The sequence below is a fragment of the Poromitra crassiceps genome, assembly GCF_964638095.1.
Source record: "Poromitra crassiceps genome assembly, chromosome: 19".
Lineage (NCBI taxonomy): Eukaryota > Metazoa > Chordata > Actinopteri > Beryciformes > Melamphaidae > Poromitra > Poromitra crassiceps.
Genome location: NC_139646.1, coordinates 2,161,535 through 2,186,534, shown reverse-complemented (window position 1 = coordinate 2,186,534; position 25,000 = coordinate 2,161,535). Strand labels below are relative to the sequence as shown.

Sequence of the window (25,000 nt, the reverse complement as noted above, 5' to 3'; positions counted from 1 at the left end):
TTGAGAGACAAGCTGAGGGCCACTTAAAATCGGTCTGCGGGTGGCAATTGGCCCTGGGCCGGACTTTGGACATGCCTGGACTTTGGACATGCCTGGCCTTGAACCCACCCACAACTCCCATTGACTTCATGCCTGGCAGCTTCATGGTGGGAAAATAGGACTGAATCCTGAACGATTGCTTGAGCAAGGCATGAGCGTGGCTTTCGGCGTGACTTCTCAGTGTGACACGCACGCGCGCAGCTGGTGTGAACGGCATCACCTGTTAACAAGGATGCCTAAATTAAACTTGTGGGTTCAGCGATAGGTTGAGCTTAGGTTGAGCATTGCTGCCATATAGTGTGAACGGGGGCTTAAATTAAGAATTTGTTCCAAATGTATTTACCTGATCAAATTTGGAAAACAAATGCAGACAATGAAAAAGCTCATGTGTTTATCATGTTGTGTGCCTTCTGATCTTCAGTCACAACAACTAAGTAAGAATCGCCTAAAGCAGTGGTACTCAACCTTGCCTACTCAGGAGCCGCATTGATGAAAAAATCTTTGGAAGAGCCACAATCCCCCCAAAAAGTCCCTTTCCTCCCTTTATTTATTTCGATTTTGTATTTTAAGTAGGACTTAAAAGAACCACAACAACTAGCCATAAAGGAGCCACCTGTGGCTCTAGAGCCTCGGATTGAGTATCACTGGCCTAGAGGGAAGGCCTATAGACATCAAATGCACCAACTTGACAGCATAAGGAGAGGAAATTGATAGTGCCTAGGCTGTAACAAAACCCAGGCATTTCTCCACAACGACTTGGCTAGTGTAGTGGTGCGAACTCAAGATAGACCCAGACTAATTACGGCTTAACCGGCTAACAGATTCAAGTTGTTTTATGTATGCGTAGAGCACGTGCATGTGAGAGAGCGAAATGTTAGAATAAGCAGGTCAGGTCATAGAGCCATAATGCTATAAAGTGCACAAACGGAGCTGTTATCAGGTGGTTGATGCAGCCCATCTCCTCTCTCCTGTCACAGCCACGAAGACAGGAAGAGAAGAGCAGCGGAGCTCCGTCCTACACCGCCGGGCTCCAGGGGGGAGCAAAACTTTCACCGATTACTCAGTTAAAACAACTATAAGGAACGGCTCAAAATTATGAAAAAGAGTTTCGGTCACGTGGAATTGACTGAATTTACCGTTTACCTTTACACGGTAAAGGGCGACAGTTAAAATATCACGTATAAAAGAAAGGGAAACATTGTTCCCACTTTAGCTAACGATAACTTTAGCTTGCTAGCATTTTTGCCAAACTGCAGGGTGACAAGGGACGGACCCGCCTTACTCTGCTTCTGATTGGCTTACCCTTAATATTTTACCCAACTTTAACCAATCATCACCCCTCATGCCTAAACGCAACCCAATCAAAGGGAGAGAAGGGCGGATCCTTCCCCTGTCACCCTGCATTTCGAAAATTTGCTGCCGGGGCTATACCAGCTTCTATGGGCTATCAGTATCAGCCAGTAATATGATACGAGCACTTTTGTCTAACTGAATTAGTTTAACCTGGTCGTCATGTTGTGGCTTTTAAAAAAGTGGGGTGCTTACCCGGCGAACAGAGACAGACTTGCTTTGGTGGCTGGTCAGCGGTTTCTCTGCGACTCCCCGTCCGTCCCTAGCCCCGCTCCATCGCTACTGTACGAGAGCAGAGGAGCCGGCGGGCAGCGCACTTCCTGCTGGTTCTTCCCTAACTACCAACCACCCGCTGCAATGTAGGTGACTGTCAGTCAGAGGTCCCAACGTGGGGTCAAGGTTCAAGGGAGCCCATAATATGGGTCCTTTATTCCAAATAGTTGTATAATAGTTTAACACCTTTTTGTGTCACAGTTTAGTTCAATTTTTCTAGTTATCTTCCCCAATTGTTGTACAGAGACTTGTGTATTGTAATTCTGTACTAAATCGAACAAAATGTTTGGGAACCCCTCTTTTTGTACATTTCTAGGTGAGCACCACTACTGACTTGACTATGTGATGATGATACATTTGTGACACTGTTGTTATTGCACCAGCCAGGGCTTCTTTGTGTGGTACCTCATGAACATGCATCTTATCAAAAACCTCATCAGCACACATTTTATAAGTTTAAAAGTTGCATGAAAGCCAACACAGCCAGTCTCAAATATAAACATTTATTGTGTTGTGATTTTCTTCATAATATTTTACAGTAATGAATGATTAATAGAATACTTTGTGTAAACAGTAACATAGACTATTAAGATGCTATAATGTGAACAGCAAGCTCTGATAATTTAGTCTGACTTCTTTAAAAAATATATATCCATTTGAATATTGAGAAGCCTACTATTATGCTAAAATGAATGACTGCAAAAATACAGTCTTAGTTATCAACATTTATCAAGTGTATATGAAAAGTGAAAAAAGGTGGAGCTACTTGGAGTTTTTAAGGCAATATTTAATACGAAAGTAATATATCTGTGTACAAGCAGTTACAAATCAGAATATATCTTCAATGTTACTACGGGCAAACAAAACGCAACGCGTTTCAACCACGCAGGTCTTCCTCAGGCAATGTTAGCTCAATGCTCAATGTTAGCTAACATTGCCTGAGGAAGACCTGCGTGGTTGAAACGCGTTGCGTTTTGTTTGCCCGTAGTAACATTGAAGATATATTCTGATTTGTAACTGCTTGTACACAGATATATTACTTCGTATTAAATATTGCCTTAAAAACTCCAAGTAGCTCCACCTTTTTTCACTTTGAATACTTTTGCCTTTTGAGCTGCTCTGGTCCACACTTTCTGTGTATTTCCTCAAGTGTATATGACACATTAACGTAATTTGTAGAATTCCCTGTGTGACATTACCTGCATTGTGGAGGTTGCAATAAAAAGCTACATTCACTTTATACCCCGCAGTGTTTCCCCTACAATTGTACAGGCCTGGCCAAAGAGACCCCCACTAGGCCTGATTTTGTTTTTTAGAAAATAACATAAATTACTAATATGAATGAATAATGACATCACTGTCTAATCCTAATGTTAATATGATCCAAATCTGACTTCAAACGGCCAACATTTTGGTCACCAGCGAGGGTGCCCCCCTGCGGTCAGTTTAGGTTTTGAAGTCCATCCAGGCCTGAAAAGAATTCTAGGGGAAACACTGCCCTTGGTTGACTCATGTCATATGCATGACATAAGATCTTGTCATCATCCTTCCCATATATTTATAGTTATGATAGAATAGATTGTCACAGTCCAAGTGGATCAACCCTTTTACAAAACAGGAAATATGCAAAACAAATCATCAACAACATTCTCTGAAAAGTCAACTTACTATTCCGGGCAAGTGAAATAGTAACAACAATATTGTGCATTATGATGGTTAAATAATCAGCTGACAACTGAGTGTGAATGAGTTTCAGTATGTTTCAGTCGCTAGTCGCTACATCACCATCCTCGAACAGACTCCGTTTTAGGCATGCATTAGGTGTCTGTCTATCATATATGACACAAGAGGCTAGGCTGTGAGAGACACAGAGGGTATCAGAACAACTCAAACACATGTCACCTTACGTTTGATCAATCCAAATGGATAGGCATTGTATATTTATCATACTATGGCACTGTAATAATGCATATTTCATCAGTAACAAAAACCACTAGTGCATGATGACTATTCAGAGTTGGATATGTTCACACTAGATTGATCAAATACTCTTCAATCTCAGCTCTTCCCCATCACCTTCAAGAGGAGCTGCAGAAGAAGGAAGGAATTCAAAATAAGTCTCTATCACCTGAAAGACTAACAAAAATATAGGAATCTACAAGTCATGGGTGTACTTTTTTTGTAATGTACGGTCATTGGTACAGATTTTGGTTGTGTGTGTGTGTGTGTGTGTGTGTGTGTGCACATGCGCGGGTGCGTGCGTGTACCTGTGTTAGGTGGTACTCCCCATCCACCAGTTGCTCAATGATGTTGAAGTGGTCTGTGTTGGCCACATCCTCCATCGTCACATTCAGCCCTGATGCCTCCAAACTCTTAAAGGCCAGAAGAGAGAGAGAGGTAGCAAAGGAGGTAAAGAAATTAATACAAAAAGTGAGATCTGCATAAATTGAGATATGTATGCACAACCAATTAAAAACAAACAAGTGTATTTAGCAAATTTCACATCCCACCCAAATCAGCCATTTTGTGTCTAAAAGGCAGGAAGTAACACTGGTGCAAGCAAGACATGAATTAGTGAGTGATGGGACTGGACCTGTCCCTGCAGCGGAGGAACAGCACTCTAATTAATGCCTTGCTTGCATCTGTGTAACTTCCTGCATTTTAGACACAAAATGGCTGATTTGGGTGGGATGTGAAATAGGCGTATTGTATATAAATCATAATACAAGTCAATGTGTGAAATCATTGCAAAAATCTAAGATGCTCATCAAAGCTTGAGATGTCTTCAATTACAATCTGAATGAATTACAATCTATTTAGCTCCTCAGTGCTCTGTGTGATCCCAACAGGAGAATTATGTTCTTTCTGTTATCTCTGTGAATGACCAAGAACAAATATTGGGAACGTAGATTAAGTATTTGATGGTAAACAAAACTCAACGCTACATATTTCTCCAGTGATGACAGGATGTCTCTAAAATGTTTAGAAATATGTAAAAGAAGTATTTACTATCGCTTCATAGATACGGTATGCATATTCTAATCTAAAGCAAAGAATGCCCAACAAAACATTGACTTTTCACTCAACCTGTAAAGTGTAATATTGGCATCAACTGGAAGTTAATGACTTTATCTTTAACCCATTGATACCTGATGCAGCATTTGTGTGTGTATCCCTTTAAGACCGCGAACCGCGTTGTCTTAAAGGGATACGCACACAAATGAGGGATATACATGCAAATGCTGCATCAGGTATCAATGGGTTAACAGTCTTCCTATTCTGACCAGAAGAGTTTTGAAGTTCCGACTGACTTTGTAGTATTCTTCCGACTGCTTGCGAAACTCCGGCGAGTCGTTCTGCGCGACGGCGACAACAATATGGCAGCTGGAGGAGGAGAGTTTGAGCTGAGGGACCAGCTTGCCGGGGCTGTTCCTCAGCGCCACCTCCCTGTGGACAGGAGACGGGACACGGAGAGAGAGACGTCACCGACCGGCACCGACAGACTCGCAGAGGACACGCACTGTTTCTCATTCACAAAGAGAAGCAATCATCACACTGAATGCGCGCACACACAAAACACTCACATACACAAAGCTCTCTATAGACGGTTTTCACCAGAGCGCAACCCCACAGCACTTCCTTTTTCTCAGCATTCGGCAAACTGCAGAAATATTCACTCGACATCGTTACTTTTGTTTTCGCCGCTCAGCTGTATAGACGGTTTTCACGGAATGGTCAGTCCTGCACTTGAATGTTTTTTTTTCTTTTATGTCCATAGCAAACACTGCAACAGGAAGTGGGCAGGGGTTCAATTTAGAATGTTTTTGTTGTCAAGTTAAAACCGTCTATAGAAAGCTGAGCAAAGATTCCTAAAGACGCCATCGTCCTCAGTCACAGCGACTGACATGACATGTTATGGAGTGAGAGGTACATTTCCACATACTCTGTCATCTTCAGAGGCTCGTTGACATACGTAGACAGGATGGGCAGCAGGTCGTATATGCCGCTGACTAGGAAAGCACCTGGGAGGGGGCGGAGTTCCCAAAGGATCAGGGGAGGAGATCAGAGAACGACAAGAGGCCAGGGAAGAGGAAGAACAGTGGAGAGGAAGGAAAAAAAGATCAGCTAGCTATGCAGCATTTCAAGTCAAGTTTATATAGCACTTCATCACAAACTTATTTCACAGGGCTTTACATAATACTGCATCAAACACAGGAGGAATTTACAGTCTCCAATACACCTGACCTCCATGTTTTTGCATCATTTGTGCTTCCGTTTCGTTTAGTTTCTGTGTGTCTCTACTTCCTCCTCGGCGTCAGTGAGTCACAATGAGGCCAAGCACTCTGTCGCTTGTTTCATCTCACCTGGTACAGCTCACCTTTGATCTGAGGGGTGACGTGGTATTGTGACCAGTCGGTGGAGAGGACCATTGCCGCCAGGTGAGCACCGGCAGAGTGGCCACACAGGTAAAGACCACTGGAGAGTGTAAGAGATAAAACTGGGTTTCATAAAAATAAAAAATAAAGTACAGATTCTGCATCGTCTCAAAGTGAATTTGTGGTGATAATGCACAGTCTTTCATTGAGTGAAAAATCACAGTTAAGGTGCTGAAGAATGATTACATAAATTATAGATTTTTTTTTTGTTGCTGGGTGTTTATTTTATGAAACCTTGCCGGTGTATCTAGTAACTGTTTTATAAAAGTACCATGGCCTCGTGGGGATTATTGCGTTAGTATACTTATATGGTGGTACTTTCCATAATAGAGGAGTTGCATTAATGTTGTGATGAATTGTGTTTGTGAGAGGGAAGAGCAAAGGAAATAAGCACAGGTAGCCTACCTGATATGAGAATACTGCTGAATGACGGACACCACACTCCTGCGTACTTGGGACACCATCAAGTCCATGTTCCCTGAAGAGGAAGTGACAGGGCCACAGGGGGAAAGGTTGACGTTACTGGCCTATTGCTAACATGCTTGCAGTGGAATTAACCAGAAACAACATCCATTGGTCAGAATTAAAGTCTACCTTTGGGGGCGACATCATAGCCGACGGCAACCACCACTACGCCTTTATGGACCAGTGGCACCGCCATGAAGCCAGACTCCTCCTTACTGTATGTGCACAAAGCATCAGCATGAAAAACGTGAGCACCACCTGCACGTGAAAATATATCTACTTGATATTGCAGAAGCTGTAGAGAAGCAGAACCTTGTTGTACCTGAGAAACTGCCAGTATCCTCCATGGAGGTAAATGACCAGGGGTACATCTAAACCAGAGGGACTTATTAGTTTCATACAAGCGTGGGGGACGGCATGACCTTATATGTGATAGTATTTAGCGAAACACCTGAAAACCTGAAAACGTGCATGTTTAAATTGACATTCTCTGAAAATATTTGCACGGCTGCGGCCTAAATTTGAATTCACAGAAAAGATTTTACTGTGCAAGTAAACATTTGAATGAATGGAATAGAAGCTGCAAACTTGTAAAATGACATTTGTATTGTTTTATGTTGTTGTTGTTGTTTTTTACGAGTACAAATACAATTCTGTGAAAACTTCTCAAATCTGCTGCTGCAAACGGTCAGATACCGTATGACAAATCTGTGCACTCTCACTCTTTTTCTTCTATTTCCATTCATTCAAATATTGATTTGTACATTTGTAAACTTTTTCTGCAAACTCCTATTTAGGTGTGGTAAGTCTCCTACATGCAAGTTCTCAGGTGCTTTGCTACTTCATGAAAACTTGACACACAGCTATTATAAAGCCCCCTTGATCCATACCCAGAGAGGTGGTGCTGGGTATGTAGACATCCAGCTTCTCCCCGTCCCCCTCACCATACGGCACATTGAGTAAAGTCTGAGCCAGGCCGCGGGCTCGCTCTGTACCTGGACATACACAGAGAGAGAGAGGTGGTGAGGGGGGCTCGCTCTGTACCTGGACATACACAGAGAGAGAGAGAGGGGGGGGGGGGGGGGGGGGGGGCTCGCTCTGTACCTGGACATACACAGAGAGAGAGAGGTGGTGAGGGGGTGACACATTTTGTAGTTCCATCCTCAAGAAGACCATCAAAATGGACTTTCATTAACCTTAACTTAACCCTTGTCCTAACCTTAACCTGATCTGAACTCTAATAGCCCCTTGGATCAATTGAGGACTGGTGTTACACTGAAATCTGTGACCAACTAGGTGGGGGATCTTTCTTATTAGGAGTCCCCCTGTGATTGCTCAAACTGTCTTATTTTGTTTGTTTTTGTGTGTGTGTGTGTGTGTGTGTGTGTGTGTGTGTGTGTGTGTGTGTGTGTGTGTGTGTGTGTGTGTGTGTGTGTGTGTGTGTGTGTGTGTGTTGTTTTTTGGTCATAATGCCCACATGAGGTAATAATAACAACAACACAACAATTATTATTATTATTATTCATAGGCTATTCATATTAGTCGCCCTCTGCGGTCACATGGTTCACAGTCACACATTTCGGTGGTCACAGATTTCGGTGCATGAAACAGCAGACGAGATTGATTCGCCCACCACCACCACCACCACCACCACCACCACCACCACCACCACAACAACAACAACAACAACAACAACAACCGTCCTCCACCACCACCACATCACCGTGATGGTGGTGGTGGTAAACTGAACTGAAACCACTGAAACTAAACAGCGGCGCTCGCCCCATGTCACTTCCCCTGGATAATGTTGGCTTAGCTATGTTATTATAGCAAGGTGTAGCATTAGCAACACAGGCCAACCTTGTCTGAGAGCCGCCACGTGGGCTTTGATCACTTCGTCTGCCGACATCCTGTGCGACCACCTGCTGGGAGAATACTGCCGCTCCAGCTCCTGCGAGACAGAGAGAGGAGACACGGCTGTGCTGTCAGCTGGGCGGCCATGCATGGTGACTGCTGCTCACTCAGCTTCAGCCAGCCCGGTGACAGGCAGCTCACTGTGCTGCGGTGATCAGCGCCCTCTACAGCCGAGGCAGAGACACCTGCCGAGCCCAACTACTTCCCGGTGCTGGTGCTCCCCATGGTGCTCCCATAGACTGTAAAGATAGGGTGCTCCCCACATCCACCCGTGGCTAACCTCGCGTCACCTCTCTCTCTCTCTCTCTCTCGGGACTCGGGACCCGTGGCACTGGCATCCACCGCCGAGCATCTTCTTCTTGCAGGTTTTATGGCGGTGGACAAACCAAGTTTTAGGTGCATTACCGCCCCCAACTGGACTAGAGTGTCCGAGCCATAGGAGGCTATTTGAGATCAATTGATGAATGAACCCATTCATTCCAGTTCAACTGAGGAATTTTGACCGCCAGGTCTGGAGGTCACCTCTACCCAGATTTTAAGCACCAAAGTTGGCCTCCATGAGCCAGAACAGGCCTGGCCCTGGAGGTCACTTCGTTCTACCAAGATTTTAAACACCAAAGTCGGCCTCAAGGACCCAGGGCCAGGGGGGTCTCCAAGTCTACCCCGTAATAATAAATAATAGTGAAATAATGTTCATAAACTAGATGCCAGATCATTTATCATCATTGATGAACACGCACAAAGATTTTTATACACTACGTTGCCATAGAAATCATGTGCTCCTCGCAAGGTGTGCAATTCTTATCGGGGATGCAGAATTCTGCATAGCACCGGGACCCCCAGGGGTCCTTGAGGGGGTTCCAGGGGGTCCCAAAGGGGAATCATTTATTTTCACTATAATTCCATCCATAAGTAACACAATGACAGAATGTATGGCTATTTTGGTCATGGGTGTCATACACTTTCTGTAATAAAACATCTAAAAAAATAAAAATCTAAAATATTGTCAGATGGGGTGCCCTGCGACAAAACCTTATCAAGTGTGTCAGTTTAGGGGTCCTTGACATGAAAAAATGTAAGAACCACTGATGTAGGCTAATCATAATGTATATAGGCCTACATTATGATTGATTGAATGTATGTGATTTGTTTAACTCTCTTTTATCATGATGTTTGATTTATAATTTATAGTTGAGAAACAAACAACTTCTGGAATTTCATGGAATTAAATTCTGTTTCATTCCACCAACCGGAATGGGAAGCAGAAAGGCGGGTCTTCCGCTCATTAGTCCAATCAGAATCTTTTTAAGGCGGGTCTTCTGCTCATTAGTCCAATCAGAATTTTTTTTCGTGGACACACGTGTTGTGATTGGTCAGATTTTGTCGAACTTCCTTCCAGTCTGAAGGTTTTTTTCCCAACTTCCTTGTGCATGTTCTGGGGGTTCATGTTCTCTTGTTTTCATGCACCTATATGCCATGTTATTTTGCATGTTGTAACGGAGTCTACAGCACAAGAATTTCAAATGTGATACTTGTACTACGGAGTGACAATAAAAATCTTTCTAAATTCTAATTCACCACACATTCTCAATTCAATTCATGAACACCCCCAACTCTGAACCAAACCATAATAATATAATACAGGCTAAATTATAATTCTTCCATGAACCAAACAGGCTGTCTTTACAGCCAGAGGTTAACGAAAAATATCTTGCCCTCTCGGTTTTGCTTCATCTTTGATGTAACAAAACAAACAGGAAAAACATCACCACGGTTTGAATCAAATAACTGAATCTATGAGATTATAGTCGTTCATTATGCGATCAAACAAGCATTTTTCATTTGCTATAGGCTAATCTGTTGCTTCTTTCATCCTCCCTCATGTACTCAAGGGTGAGCCAGCAGTTAAGGATAAGGGACAGCATTCTTCCACTATATACATAACAGACTTAGCCGATAGAAGCAAAATATGGAGGGAAAGAGCCCAAAGCCAAAGTCTTACTTCTTTCTTCATATCATCCCAACGCATCATGTTGTTATTTCTCTTGATGAGACTTCACTGAAACTCTGGTGAGTGACTGACAGGTGAGTTCAGGTAGCATGTGACCTCCACACACAGCAGTGGGACTGGACTTGTGGACCCTGTTTTACTGCTCAACCAATCAGATCAGTCCAAGCCTGTTGCTCATGGGGAATCCTTTCCTACTGTATCTGTTATTATAACCTTCAGTGAGTTAGTTATGTTATGTTATGTTATAGCCCCTTATCACACAAGCATGTCTCAAATGGCTTTACATAGCATTATCACAGTTACTACATCATATATATACACACAACATAGGTTACATACACTCATATGATATCATACTAGATTATATACATTGCGATACTATCGTTCTATCTGCACAGGGCGTGAGCCACCATGCCGCACTGTTTCTGTTATAAATTATTAACAACCGCTTCTCTGTTCCATTGAGCAAGGGACTGTTATCCAAAAGATCTGTTATAAATCAAAACTCTGGAGGCAAACACACATCTCAAGTCAACTCAAAACTCTGGAGGTAAACTGACCTCTCAGGTGAAAGCAAAACTCTGGAGGTAAACTGACCTCTCAGGTGAAAGCAAAACTCTGGAGGTAAACTGACCTCTCAGGTGAACTAAAACTCTGGAGGTAAACTGACCTCTCAGGTAAAACTCTGGAGGTAAACACACATCTCAGGTGAACTCAAAACTCTGGAGGTAAACTGACCTCTCAGGTGAAAGCAAAACTCTGGAGGTAAACTGACCTCTCAGGTGAACTCAAAACTCTGGAGGTAAAACACACATCTCAGGTTACATGCAAGCACTGCGGAAAGAGAGGACATTACGCGAACAAATGCAGATATAAAAAACGGGAGCAGCGAGTGGACAAACAGCCATCTTTTTGATTCAATTGGCTCAAGTAGCAACACGATGGTCATTCTTCCCCTTATCAATGTGTTTTGGAACATAGCAGGCTGAAATAATTTGTTAAATAATAATCAACAGTCTATTTATTACTATTTGATTGATTTCAAATTTGTTTACTGCACTTTAAATAATGCAGAGCTTACTTCACTTCTATTGATTCACAACAAACAAAACATTCATAACTTTGGTCTCTCAGGGTGTGTTAACACAATCAGCCTGAAGATGTCGCCATAGTCTAGCTTGGCATCGTCTTCCAAATTGTTTTCGCTAGGCTAATGTTTTGGCTAATGTTTAACCTTGTTGGAAGACTGACGAGGAGAAGTCCTCTCTATGGGGCTGGGTGAGATGAGATGTCAGTGTGCTATGGGTCTATGGGTCAAATGGCATGGAACTTATATTTTTCTCCAACAAAACTATTATGATGAATCCACATCTGAACTTTAACATGGGGCGAACAGGGAACAACTCCCTTTTGGAGCCAGCCTCAAGTGGCCATTCTAGGAACTACAGCTTTTAGTATCACTTCCACAGCTTCATCTGTCCAAGCCCGAGCTTGCCGCCTGAACACACACACACACACACACACACACACACACACACACACACACACACACACACACACACACACACACACACACACACACACACACACACACACACACACACACACACACACACACATAGTATAGTATAGTATTGTCGTTGTTGTTGTTGTTGTTGTTGTGGTGGTGATGGTGATGGTGGTGGTGGGCGAATCATTCTCAGCGTCTACTGTTTCATGCATCGAAATCTGTGACCACCGACATGTGTGACTGTGAACCATGTGACCGCAGAGGGCGGCTAATATTAATATTAATATAAATTATTGATTAATAATTATGTTTGAATTAATTGGGCATTATGACCAAAAAACAACACACACACACACACACACACACACACACACACACACACACACACACACACACACAAATGAAAGCCCATGATAGCCTACAGAAAAATAAGCAGAATATAACATTAGGTGTTGCTGGGGGAAAGTCATTTAGTTTATTTACAGTAGACACAGTAGCTAGCCAACAACAGCTTCGTTACTACTACTACTACTACTACTACTACTACTACTACTGTACTATAATAATAATAATAATAATACTTATTTTATATTTTTCTTCTTCGGTGAGACCGCCTCCACACTTTTCTGTTGTGTTGATTGGTCCCAGCCGGCGCCAGCCTTCGCCATTATCTAGAAGCTGATTGGTGCGGCGTGTCACGTTGCTCTACGACCATTGGTTGAAGACGTCACTTCCGCTTTGAGTGCCCGCCGAGGCGCGCGATGTTTAACTCAAAGTTCGACTCATCTTTTGTCATCATATAACCACAGACTGTACTGTAGTCATAACGTTATCGCTGTAGGCTACTGCTGGGAGAGCACCTATTTTTTATTTATTTAGTTTTATTATTTTCTTAAAGTTCCTTTGACATTAAGCATGGACTGTTTGGATGTTCCGAGGATTCTTCCAAATTCTCCGCGGAGAGCTAGAGGACAAATTCAGGTTGGTATTTATTTACGTTCCAGTTAAGAAGACTATCGTGAACATTTAGCTAAACTCATCTTAAAGTCGCTGCATAAAGAAACACGTTGTCTTGCCACAGTGCCACTAACTTCACTAACTCAGCCTGGCTACTGCTCTTTGTCTACAGGTCATCTTTGGACCAATGTTTTCTGGGAAAAGGTGAGTTGACTTTATTTACACATAAAACATCAATTGTCTCGCAAGTCTAACAACGTTAGTGCGTGTTGTGTTATTCTATTTGTCACTTGTACAGTAGCGTTAAGTCAAACAAAGTATTGATGCCACAAATACCGCTCATATCTAAACATCCCGCCAAATATGACTGCAGAGTTAATCCTGTGAGTTGGCCATAATGTTACTGTGTTTTCTGGAGCCAAGTCGAGCTTATGACACAAGTTTATGCCGCCATTTCTCACCAGTCTGCTTGGTTTTTACGGATCATGTCATTTATTCTGCAGCACTGAACTGATGCGAAGAGTGCGCCGTTTCCAGATCGCTCAGTATAACTGCTTGGTGGTGAAATATGCCAGAGACACCCGCTATTCAGATAAAGGCATGGCCACACACGACAGGTGAGGAGGACATGTTTTTATTCTTCCAATTGACTGTGCATATGTGTGATATACTCAGTCGGTATCATTAATAATTTGAAACGCGTGGAAGAATAAAATGTTATTTGCTTTAGACTAGAGTCTAAAGCAAATAACATCATTCCATGCAAAGTCACTTGCTAAGATTAAGGTTTACTTTTATTGTCTCCCCTTTGGGAGAACTTGGTCTTGATGAGACTAGGCAGCAATGAAAAGTACACTGAGCCACATAAAACATACAAAAGATAAACAAAATCATATAAACCTTTAAAAAAAACGGAATACCTAGCCTACAATATGTAGTACATCAAACAAGCATAGGCTGATTCGGTCAGAAGTGAACGAGGGAGGCGCTGTGTGACCTGTAGGTCCTAGAGGACCTAGAAGAACGGTAACAAAATGTCCATTCATTCAAATAAAGTAGTTCTCTTTGTCCATGTGCATTTAGAAACACGATGGAAGCAGTACCAGCAAATCAACTGGGAGACGTGAGGACTCTGGCGCTGCAGGCCTGTGTCATTGGAATCGATGAAGGGCAGTTTGTGAGTATGCTGTTTCTGGCTTTGCCTATCAAGTCACTTTTTGCCTGGCATAGTATAATACTAGTCTTTCTCTGTGATGGATTGACAGGCGTTAACCCAGTCCAAAGTAGCGGTTGCTCGGCTCCTTTCAGTTTTTACTATGGGTGAAAGGGTCATATCGGGGCTATTGCTTGTGAGGGGAAAACTATTACTGGACTAGAGAATTTATCCAAATTCCTTGACTCCTTGACAAAACATCTAATGTTTGTTTCTCCAGTTCCCAGACACAGTGGAGTTCTGTGAGGAGATGGCCAATTTAGGGAAGACCATCATTGTAGCTGCGTTGGATGGGACCTTCCAGAGAAAGGTGTGTGTGTGTGTGTGTATGTGTGTGTGTGTGTGTGTGATGTATTTGTCTGTGGGAGAGTAAATTCGATATGTGCATCTATTCACAATTCAGAGACGGCTGCTGTTTATGCTCCACGGGCACAGAGATTGGCATTGTGGGTGTAAACAAAACAAAATGGCAGAAAAGCAAGTACACATTTTTGTGGAGGGCAATATGCCACTGAACAAAAGCCACTGTCAGCCACATACATAACACGCATTATTCGACACTATAGCGTGCCTGTTCTTGTAATAGAATAATACCAGCATCCATTCAGCCTGACTAACTTCTCTCTGTATTGTCTTGCGTCTTCCTGCAGCCATTTGGAAACATCCTGAACCTGGTCCCTCTGGCGGAGAGTGTAGTGAAGCTCAACGCCGTCTGTATGCAATGTTACAAAGAAGCTGCCTACACCAAGAGGCTAGGAGCTGAGAAGGAGGTGAGGAGACAGAACAATGTTGCCACAAAGTCCTATTTTTACAGCACGACAAAGCACATAAATATTTAAAGAAGTATTTTTAGGTAAAGAAGGAAGCAGGTAGATTTGGTTCAGACATAATCAAAGAAAACGTAGGATATATTCGTTGATATAATAATTACCCCTCTCACATCCTATCTAATTAAATTGGATAGGATGTGAGAGGAGTAAGTGCCAATTTCTTTATCCAAATTCTCTTTTTATATTAACCAGTCAATCAGTGTCTCAGTCAACCTTTATGTTCCTGCCCCAGCACACTTTTTTCTCCCCAAATCCTCCTCCTACTCCTTAAGTCCGTTTCTTATTTGTTGTCTGCGCCGTAGGTGGAGGTGATCGGCGGGTCGGACATGTATCAGGCGGTGTGCAGAAAGTGTTATGGAGGCCTGATGGTGGACAAGGAGAACAGCGCTCCGCCGCGGGACGAAACTCCGCCGCAGGTGGCCCCAGGGAAACAGCTGGACTCCAGGGTTCCCCGGAAGCTCTTCTCCTCCCTCCACCTCTGAACACGAGAAACCTCAGTGGAGCACCTGACTGGAGAGTTCAGGGGGGAATACTGTAGCAACCGTTTAACCAATAACACTGAGGGCCCTGGCACCGGAACATCTATCTATGGAATGGAACCATCATTAATGGTATTGGTTACACCGGTTTTGACACCTCAAAAACAGTTTCTGTGGAATGGGTCTATACAACGGTGTAAAATGGTTGTGTGTGTATGTATCTATTTTAATGATAAATAGCTTCATTTGATCAGTATTTTTCTGGTGTTGCTATTTTAGATCTCTGGTACAATCAGTCTTCTGTATTTATATATGTTTGAGAGTAATTCCTCAATTAATTGTCATGTATCTTTTTTATGACTGTTTAGTTTTTGTACTTTTGTGAATATGACAATGCACATGATACTACTTGAAATGTGTTTGATAAACCAGCTAATAACTGCCATATTATTCACTACAGGCTAAAAATGTTGTTTTTTTTACATAGGAATATTCTGTCGAACAAAGTATTCTCAGATGTAAATCTATTTCCTGTCATGTGTCAGGAAGTGGTTGGTTTACAGGTGTACTGCTCTATATATGGCGGCCGGGGGAGCAGCGTGTTGAGACTTGAGCATAAGTAAAAGTCCGTTTCAACACAAAAGGACCCAATCAACCATTTCTTGAATGCGGAGAGAATCATATAGTCAGTTTGGAGAATATGTTCTTGCAAAATGTAGATGTTTGATGCACTAAGAATGTGATGTGTAATCCAATGCTCTCACATGCTTCTGACGACCGAAATAACCAGTTTGAATCCTGGCAGGCTCTGAGGCTGTGTGATGCGTTGCCTGCTTGGACTAGAAAAGTACCTTCCATACTTCTATACCAGAGGGGGTTTCAAAGCCTGAGCCTGTGGGCCTCCCCTCAGGCAAAGCTTGGAAAACCTCATTTAGTTTACTTGCTTTTGCTCAATTGCTGGATGCCTATGGGATCATTGTTATTTGGTCCCAGACACTCAGCGATAGCTTTGACATATTTCAGACTGTTTCTCAAAGAGTGGGTCACAGGTTTTATTTGGGTCACCAAATAAATTTGAAAAAAAAAAATGTGCATATTCTTTTACTGAGAGGAAATAAAAACAATGAGACAGCCCGTTAACTCCGCCTAAATGCACGTATAAAGTGTTTGATGTGTATATGTTTTCAATAACATGTCCGGTGCATAAAACAAAGTTGTGGTTTACCAAATGGCTGGTTTACCAATTCAAGATAATATAAGGTGATGCGGAAATGGCAGTAAAAATGCTCAGGAACATTAAATTATGCGCAAATTAGCACAAACTCGCGATTTATAGATAAGGCAGATTGTGAGTTGGATCGCGATGGTTTGTCACTTAAAAAGTGGGTCCCCTGAAAAAACTTTCGGGACACACTGCTTCAGACTACACCAAATACATAAAAAAAGGGTCTGTGAAGCCATTTATTTCTGACTGGGAAAAACAGTAATATTCACAAAAACGTCCATCTCTGAGCTATCTCTAACCGAATCACACACATTTAGGCTATTTTGACAACTAATGTAATACTTTTTTCACTTCTATTCACTGAGCCTGCCCTAAAACTGTCTGGAGCCCCCCTGGGGAGGCCCGCTCCCTCGTTACGAAAACCTCTGCTCTATACAAAACCTTTTGGTTAGCATGTGTTACACAAATGTGAATTATTTTATTCTGTCTTTTCTCAGATGAACAAAAAGTCTCAAATGGCTATCGTGCTCTTCAGTTTTGTGCCACTTCTCTTTTATAAAACATTTGACAGACATGACATGATATGATATAATTAAGGCAAATTATTGCTAATATTCTAGTTTCTTCTCATCTAAAATGTGGACCTTCCTTAAATAACAAAAAAAAAAACTCACAAAATAGGGGAATCAGAATAAAATCACATCATCGAACTGAACAGGCACATTTGGAAGATTTACTTTTAATTCCTTTAATATAAATCAACAACTACAAAACTAATTGTAGGCACTAGTTACATTTACGGCACTGGAGTTTATCTTGGCCAGAAGGCAGAACGTGGTGCTAAATTCAGTAGGAAGAGTAATTTTGACAAACTGAATTCACTGTGTCATAGCAATACATTGATTTTGTTGAGGGTTCATTTTAGGGAACAAAATATTTAATTAATTTGCCACAGCATGCATTTTAATCATTGCAAAGCTTGCCCAAGCACAGCATTGAACACATTAGCAAACACAAACTAGGTGCTTATTTTACAACACATAGTCAGTTCCCTCTACTGTACAAGGAAACGTCCTTCCCAAGTTTACTTGAATCTCTTTGTCTGTTGGCACAAAAGATCATAACACTGCTGTGTTGTTTTCCTAATATATAGTTTCAGCAGGTTGCGTGCGTTTTGTCTTGAATGAACAACTGATAGCTGCACAGATTACATCAACTGCGTTTGTCTTTCCACCATTGCAAATATCACTCCAATATACTATAGTATGACAACATAGCATCAGGCTCAATAAATAGAAACCACATTTAAATTCCGGTCTGTCATTTGCACAGATCTAAGTTCAGTTTACAGCCATGCGTTGGTAGCTGGGGCAGAGTTACCAAAACGTGGGCTTAGGCCAACTTTTGTGTGCGACTTTGGCTGAGCTACATCTGCCAGAGCAGGACCAGGTCGAGGCCACTCGAGTGTCAAGCTGACAACTAAAGTACTTCATAAGGCACAATCAACAGAGTAAAGCAAGGAGAGGTGTGTAATATCCATGATTTAACCATGTAATTGCGATGGCATCAGAAAGGCTAAATAACAACACAATGCTACTGGTTCAAAACACACACACACCTGCCAACATTAGGCTGTGAAAAAGAGGACCCATCTGAAAAGGTTTTTTCCCCCTCGCAAAAATGTTGCCTAACTTTGGAGCGTTATTTAGCCACCTTCCTGACAAGCTAGCATGACAGGATATCAGAAACGTAACTCTGGCTTTAAAACTGAGCCCGCTACAGCCTTTGAAAGCAATTTTTCACAATCACGATTTCCAAAATATCGCGATATTTCCGAAAATCGCCCCAAGCCTCCTCAGGGTTATTGTGTATGTAAAAACTGTTGTCTGGGAAAAAACAAAACTGGCAGACCACCAGGTGGAGCCCGGACCAGTTTGTGAACTGATGGTTTAGAATAGATTATAGAGGCTGTAAACATGAGCAAAAGAAATCAAGTGGCCAGAAAACCCACTAGCACTGAGACCCTGGAGGAGAGTGTGAGACCTGCGTGTGCAGAGCCTGAGGAGGCATTACTGTTACTGCCAGTTAATAAGTCACTATGAGGACAGACTTTAGTGGATAAACCTGTTCAATGAGTACCTAGCTATCTACATGGCCCTCCCTCCTGTCAATCTGAATGTTAACCACAGCTTACAAGGATAACACTAAATATGAATATTCAATAAATACCTCTACGATACTTGTAACCCATATGTCATGTCATGTATAATTTGCTGAAGAGGTGAACACAGGAACGTTTCTGTGTTAAACAGGCAGGATTTCCTTGTTATGAAGTGGTTTCCTTCTGACCTTATGAGGTGATCAGATAAATTGTGTACTAAAAACTTTGCTCTATATACAATATGGGTCAAAAACAGCTACTCGGGCACAGAGGGTTTTCTATAGGGACATATAGGGTTTCCTCTTAGTTGGCTTATCCCCATTGTATCCAGTACTCCCACAATTGAGCTTGCTGACTTAAATAAATTCATATTCACTTGAAACTTTGTGCTCACAGGTCAAGATAAATGCACTGGAAGGAAAAATAAAAATGACAAACTAATCCAAATGTGAACAACAACAAAAAAAACAGGCACATACAACCATTAAAATGGCAACTTTGACATCTACGTACAGATGCGCATTCTTCTTCTTCTGGGACAAAGGCATTAGGTTCCAAGTTCAGGTTCCAACAGAGAATAAGGTGTGTTAGAATAAGTGCTGGCCACTTCCACAGGGAGCTCTGATTGGTAGATACTCTTCATTATGTCACATCCTGTCTGTGACCCCTAACCTCCCATGATGTCACTCGGACAAACATCCCATCTACCCATCCCCTTCAGGAGTAGCCCTTTTGAGGTAAAGGTTGCATTTTTTGCACACAGATCTAAGATCCGATGACCTAATCGTCAGCACTAATCGCAACAATCAGCCCGACGCATTAAGATCTGATCCCAGACCAAGAGCTACGACCCTCGACCCTAAACTACAGTGTTCCCCATCTACAACTTGCGGTTGGACTGCTCAGGTTCTCTGATATCACACCTGGAAGAGTGTATTCGATCAACTGCATAACCACATCAATATGATATAGCAAAGCTAAAGGTCTGTGCAGTGCAACTGCAATCACTATGTACACAGAAAACCTGGAACACTGCCTCCTCCATCTGGCTCAGTAGTTGGGCGGCTGGTAGCCTTCATCTCCTTGCGGCTGGGAGTTGGGGATGAAGGAAGGCTGGAGTGCGTCTGGCCCACTGGTGGGATAGACCGAGTAAGTGGTAGGGGTGTAGGTAGTGGGGGCGTAGGATGTCGGGGCGTAGGTCGGGGGGTAGGGGGTGTGAGCCGGGGGCTCGGCGTAGGTCGGCAAGGCAACTTCGTCAATGCCCCGGCGGTAACGACCCAGGGCAAAGTAGGTTAGAATCCCCTGCACGTTAAGACGATAAGAACAAATGTCAAGCTAGTTACAGTCACTTAACTTCACCAATCAGTCTATTAGTATCAGTAAATAATTGTAAAATATTATAATAGTGTTCTATTAGGTTTAAGTAACATGGTAGACAAGAGACATTCACTTGGCAGACCAAGGAGAGGAAGATGGGCCTCCAATCATCTTACACATACTAGATGTAAATGGCAAAGAGAGCGACTAAAACTACGTTGATTTGAGTGGGTCTGTGCATGGTGATGCAGCAGCAGCAGCAGCAGTCCTCCTCACCCAGGTGGCGATAGAGAAGAAGGAGAAGGCCACGGTGGCCCGTGCGGCGTCCTCTGGGATCCCGCTGACATCGTGCGTACGACCCCACTGACTGGCCAACAGGCAGAAACACACGAACCACAGGAAGGTCCACACCCCTGCACAACGTACAGAGGGACAGAGATGCACAACGTACAGAGGGACAGAGATGCACAACGTACAGAGGGACAGAGATGCACAACGTACAGAGGGACAGAGATGCACAACGTACAGACGGACAGAGATGCACAATGTACAGAGGGACAGAGATGCACAACGTACAGACGGACAGAGATGCACAATGTACAGAGGGACACAGATGCACAATGTACAGAGAGACAGAGATGCACAATGTACAGAGAGACAGAGATGCACAATGTACAGAGGGACACAGATGCACAATGTACAGAGAGACAGAGATGCACAATGTACAGAGGGACACAGATGCACAATGTACAGAGAGACAGAGATGCACAATGTACAGAGGGACACAGATGCACAATGTACAGAGAGACACAGATGCACAATGTACAGAGAGACAGAGATGCACAATGTACAGAGGGACAGAGATGCACAATGTACAGAGAGACACAGATGCACAATGTACAGAGAGACAGAGATGCACAATGTACAGAGGGACAGAGATGCACAATGTACAGAGGGACAGAGATGCACAGAGGGACACAGATGCACAATGTACAGAGGGACAGAGATGCACAATGTACAGAGGGACACAGATGCACAACGTACAGAGGGACAGAGATGCACAATGTACAGAGGGACACAGATGCACAATGTACAGAGGGACACAGATGCACAATGTACAGAGGGACACAGATGCACAATGTACAGAGGGACACAGATGCACAATGTACAGAGGAACAGAGATGCACAATGTACAGAGGGACAGAGATGCACAATGTACAGAGGGACAGAGATGCACAATGTACAGAGGGACAGAGATGCACAATGTACAGAGGGACAGAGATGCACAATGTACAGAGGGACAGAGATGCACAATGTACAGAGGGACAGAGATGCACAATGTACAGAGGGACACAGATGCACAACGTACAGAGAGACAGAGATGCACAATGTACAGAGGGACAGAGATGCACAATGTACAGAGGGACAGAGATGCACAATGTACAGAGGGACAGAGATGCACAATGTACAGAGGGACAGAGATGCACAATGTACAGAGGGACAGAGATGCACAATGTACAGAGGGACACAGATGCACAACGTACAGAGGGACAGAGATGCACAATGTACAGATGTACAGAGGGACAGAGATGCACAAACACATAAATTATTATTTTCTTTTTCTACACGGTGTGTAACGGTATGAGAAGTGCCCCGCTGAAAACACAGAGAGGAAATTCCAAATACCGTAAATTTCGGACTATAAGCCGCGGCTTTTTCCCCGTTTTTTGGCCCTGCGGCTTATATAACGGTGCGGCTTATCTATGGATTTTTTCGGGGGGGGAAAAAAAAAAAAAAAAATCTCTTTTTTAGCACTCTTTCTAACTATAAATCCACTTCTGTTTTAATTTCCTCTCTTGCCCTCTTTTCACCACACCGCGGACACTGTGTGCACTGTAAAAAAAACACAGGTGGTGTTGTGTTATGTTGTTTTGTTGAAATGTTAATAAATGGGAGCTTCCTCAAACAGCCATCTCTTTCCCGACAATCCCCTCTGTGCATGAACCCTTACATATGGTAATTAAACATTAAAACACAATTTAAAAAAAAACATTAAAACACCTGCGGCTTATAGTCCGGTGCGGCTTATATATGTAACAAACAGGCAATTTTGCTGCTGCGGCTTATACTCCGGTGCGGCTTATAGTGCGGAAATTACGGTATACAAAAGAACATAAAACATTGCAACAAAAACAATGGAATCGGTTACTTGATATCAAAGAAAACAGGCTGACGAGAAAGATATTTCTACGGGATAAGCAAATGACTGGCTCTTGGTCAAGAGGTATCTGCAACTATAGGTTTGGTGAGGTATTATCTTAATAACAAAAAACACAACATTGGTATGTTTAGAGATTCTGTGTTTACTCAGTATAAAGAGCTGATGATATCATAGACTAAACCAAAATTGTGTACGTTGATTTAGGATGATGAAATATGAATATGGTACTGAGAATTACGTTGTATATAATTGATCTAAAAAGCAAAGCAAGAGCCTTATGTACCGAGCTGAGATCTTGTATTTGACCACTTATGGTTGGAACTTATTGCATCGGTATGTTAGTCTGAAAGAAGAACAGTGTTATATTATAGAGTGATATAGAAAACCAGTTTCACTTTGTTTTTTTATCCCCCTATTTACTGTGAACTGCACAATACTTTGTTTAGTCAGATCAAAACAGATACAGATTGAGTTGGCTGTTCACTAGTGAAACCTTTACATTAGCTACTTACCTGCAGAAAGCCTGGGAGATAAGGGGGGGGGGGGGGGGTCCTAATCAAGATAAACTAAGTTTACTTTTGCTCTAACATGGCGGTGTCTTGTAATCCCATGTGGGAGGGGCCAGCTGTTTGCCATGACAGAAATAAATAAAAAATATTTTTATTTATTTATTTTTAATAATAAAAAATAAACTAACATTGACAAAAGAGCAAAAAGGCTGTTCTTGTCGCCATCTGCTAAAATGATGAAATGCTCTCTTTTTCTTTCAATGGCTCCCCAACCACTTCTTTGTTCCCTTGAAGAATGGCTGACTGTGAACTGTATCATAGACAGCTGATGAACGTCAGAACTGTGAGGTCATCCTCCTCCTCCTCCCCATGAATAACACATTCAGCCATGTCAGCGTTGTCAACGGCCTTTTGGCTGAAACGTCCGTTGCTGCCGTGTGTCCAGATGAGACATTCAACTTGTGCGAGGACATGGATTCCTGGTTGTCCCGAGCAGCAATGTGATTTCTTTTCTGAAATGCTGTCTGTCACAAATGAATTCCACAGCATCCACAGTGTTTTGTATCTGTCAGTAAACTCAGATATTATCACACTTGTTTGTATTGTAACTGGGTTTGGGCCAAAGTCACGTTTTTACTTTTAAAAACGCCCTGCGCGGCTTCTGGCCTTCTCTCTCTGTCTCATCTCTGTCATGTAAGAATGAGCTTCAGTGCCCAGCTCCGCCTCCCTGCACTGTCTGCTGTCTACAGAGCAACAGGGAACACACGCACGCACACACGGAAGCGTGTGTGTGTGTGTGTGTGTGTGACCGTGTGTGTGTGTGCATGTGTGTGTTTTATGATCAAAATCTCATTACTTTCACGTGAAGGAAAACAGTCAATGTTTACCGATGACTTCATCGTGTACCAGGAGGTCTACATAAAAACTCTCCTCCTCTCCCATCAAATAAAACCACCTTAACTCTCCTTAACTAACAGAAAGACAAGGAGCCAGCCAGGGATGACATGATGCCAGGGATGACATGATGCAGCTCTGAATGATCCCTCCTCCTTGCATTCTCTCCCACCCTAAAACATCCTGTTTCAGCAGGAAATACATCACATTTAGCAAAGCAACTTGAAGCTCCTGCTCACCTGCGAATCCCAGGTCAGCCATGACAGCGTATTTCCTCTCCTGTGCGTTGCTCATGAGAGGCAGGTAGGCGTCCAGCACCAGGAAGGCCACGCAGGCCAGGAAGGCCATGACGCCGACGCTGACGGCGTACTGACAGGCCGAGTCGCTCTGGTTGAAGATGCACTTGGCCTGGGCGCTGTGGGCAGGGTTCACGTAGCCCTCTGTCGTGATGCAGGCAAACACCACTATGGCAAAGAGCTGAGGCCACACACACACACGCACACACACACACACACACACACACACACACGCGCGCACACACACACACACACACACACACACACACACGCACACACACACACACACACACACACACACAGATTAACTTAACTAACTTAACATACAGACCAGGGAAGAAGAGAGGAAAACATGCTCAATGACTTCAGGTCGAGTTATGGTAGGGTGCACGACTTTTTTGATAAGTGTCTCTGGAGTCAGAAATCAAAGAGAAATGGCAAGTTTTTATTTTATACTTCCGCTGTCTGCCCAGTGCCCACTATATCCTATATCCAATCACAGTGCGCTTATGATGGTGTCCGCGACATAACAACATTCTCCAGGTACGCGACACCAAAGAAAAGTGTGGAGAGACCATTTTTCCGTCGCTAAAGACGCCATATCTGTCGTCCATGGGTCATGATCACGTGGGTGACATGTTTTTCTAGCTTTTTTGGTCTTACACTGATTCCTACACTGAAATATACACCGTTTTACGCATTTGGCCCCAGATGTGTCTGTGGAGATTTGTATAGTATTTTACTGATTCATTCATACAATCACATTGGAGCACTTTCATCTCAAACAGGGCTTAGAGGGCAAAAAAAAACAAAAACCCAGTCCCAGACACAATATGAAGCAAGAGTGCAGTCTGTCTGGACGTACGTGTGTTTTTCAGAGAAACAGTGGGGAAAGATCTT

General features: G+C 42.9%; 4 protein-coding genes across 5 annotated transcripts in view; 1 reads left to right on the top strand and 3 right to left on the bottom strand.

The window, feature by feature from the left end:
- The window catches only part of cant1b (calcium activated nucleotidase 1b), a 12,418-nt gene extending 10,740 nt beyond the window's left edge, over window positions 1-1,678 (bottom strand). Inside the window, exon 1 of one of the 2 annotated variants that reach the window (XM_083656132.1) lies at window positions 1,585-1,678. The gene's annotated coding sequence lies outside the window, so the exon portion shown is untranslated. The remainder of the gene's footprint in view (window positions 1-1,584) is intronic. The other variant, XM_083656134.1, reaches the window with a different exon arrangement.
- A 473-nt stretch (window positions 1,679-2,151) lies between these two features.
- Window positions 2,152-8,762, bottom strand: afmid (arylformamidase). The gene is made up of 10 exons (XM_083655706.1): window positions 8,424-8,762; window positions 7,454-7,558; window positions 6,886-6,934; window positions 6,693-6,778; window positions 6,504-6,576; window positions 6,041-6,138; window positions 5,606-5,684; window positions 4,974-5,109; window positions 3,930-4,034; window positions 2,152-3,750 (listed from the first exon to the last, which is right to left on the bottom strand). The coding sequence occupies exons 1-10, from the start codon at window positions 8,566-8,568 to the stop codon at window positions 3,721-3,723; spliced, it is 906 nt and encodes a 301-aa protein (XP_083511832.1). The 5' UTR covers window positions 8,569-8,762; the 3' UTR covers window positions 2,152-3,720.
- A 4,090-nt stretch (window positions 8,763-12,852) lies between these two features.
- On the top strand, window positions 12,853-16,433 carry tk1 (thymidine kinase 1, soluble). The gene is made up of 7 exons (XM_083656315.1): window positions 12,853-12,979; window positions 13,128-13,159; window positions 13,459-13,572; window positions 14,039-14,132; window positions 14,389-14,478; window positions 14,819-14,938; window positions 15,301-16,433. The coding sequence occupies exons 1-7, from the start codon at window positions 12,914-12,916 to the stop codon at window positions 15,478-15,480; spliced, it is 696 nt and encodes a 231-aa protein (XP_083512441.1). The 5' UTR covers window positions 12,853-12,913; the 3' UTR covers window positions 15,481-16,433.
- Window positions 16,434-17,434: 1,001 nt separating this feature from the next.
- Window positions 17,435-25,000, bottom strand: part of syngr2b (synaptogyrin 2b) — a 15,372-nt gene continuing 7,806 nt past the window's right edge. Inside the window, exons 2-4 of the mRNA XM_083655705.1 lie at window positions 24,044-24,281; window positions 20,457-20,593; window positions 17,435-20,165 (exon numbers count right to left, since the gene is read on the bottom strand). Of these exons, the coding sequence (XP_083511831.1) occupies window positions 19,914-20,165; window positions 20,457-20,593; window positions 24,044-24,281 (627 nt within the window). The 3' untranslated portion in view covers window positions 17,435-19,913. The remainder of the gene's footprint in view (window positions 20,166-20,456; window positions 20,594-24,043; window positions 24,282-25,000) is intronic.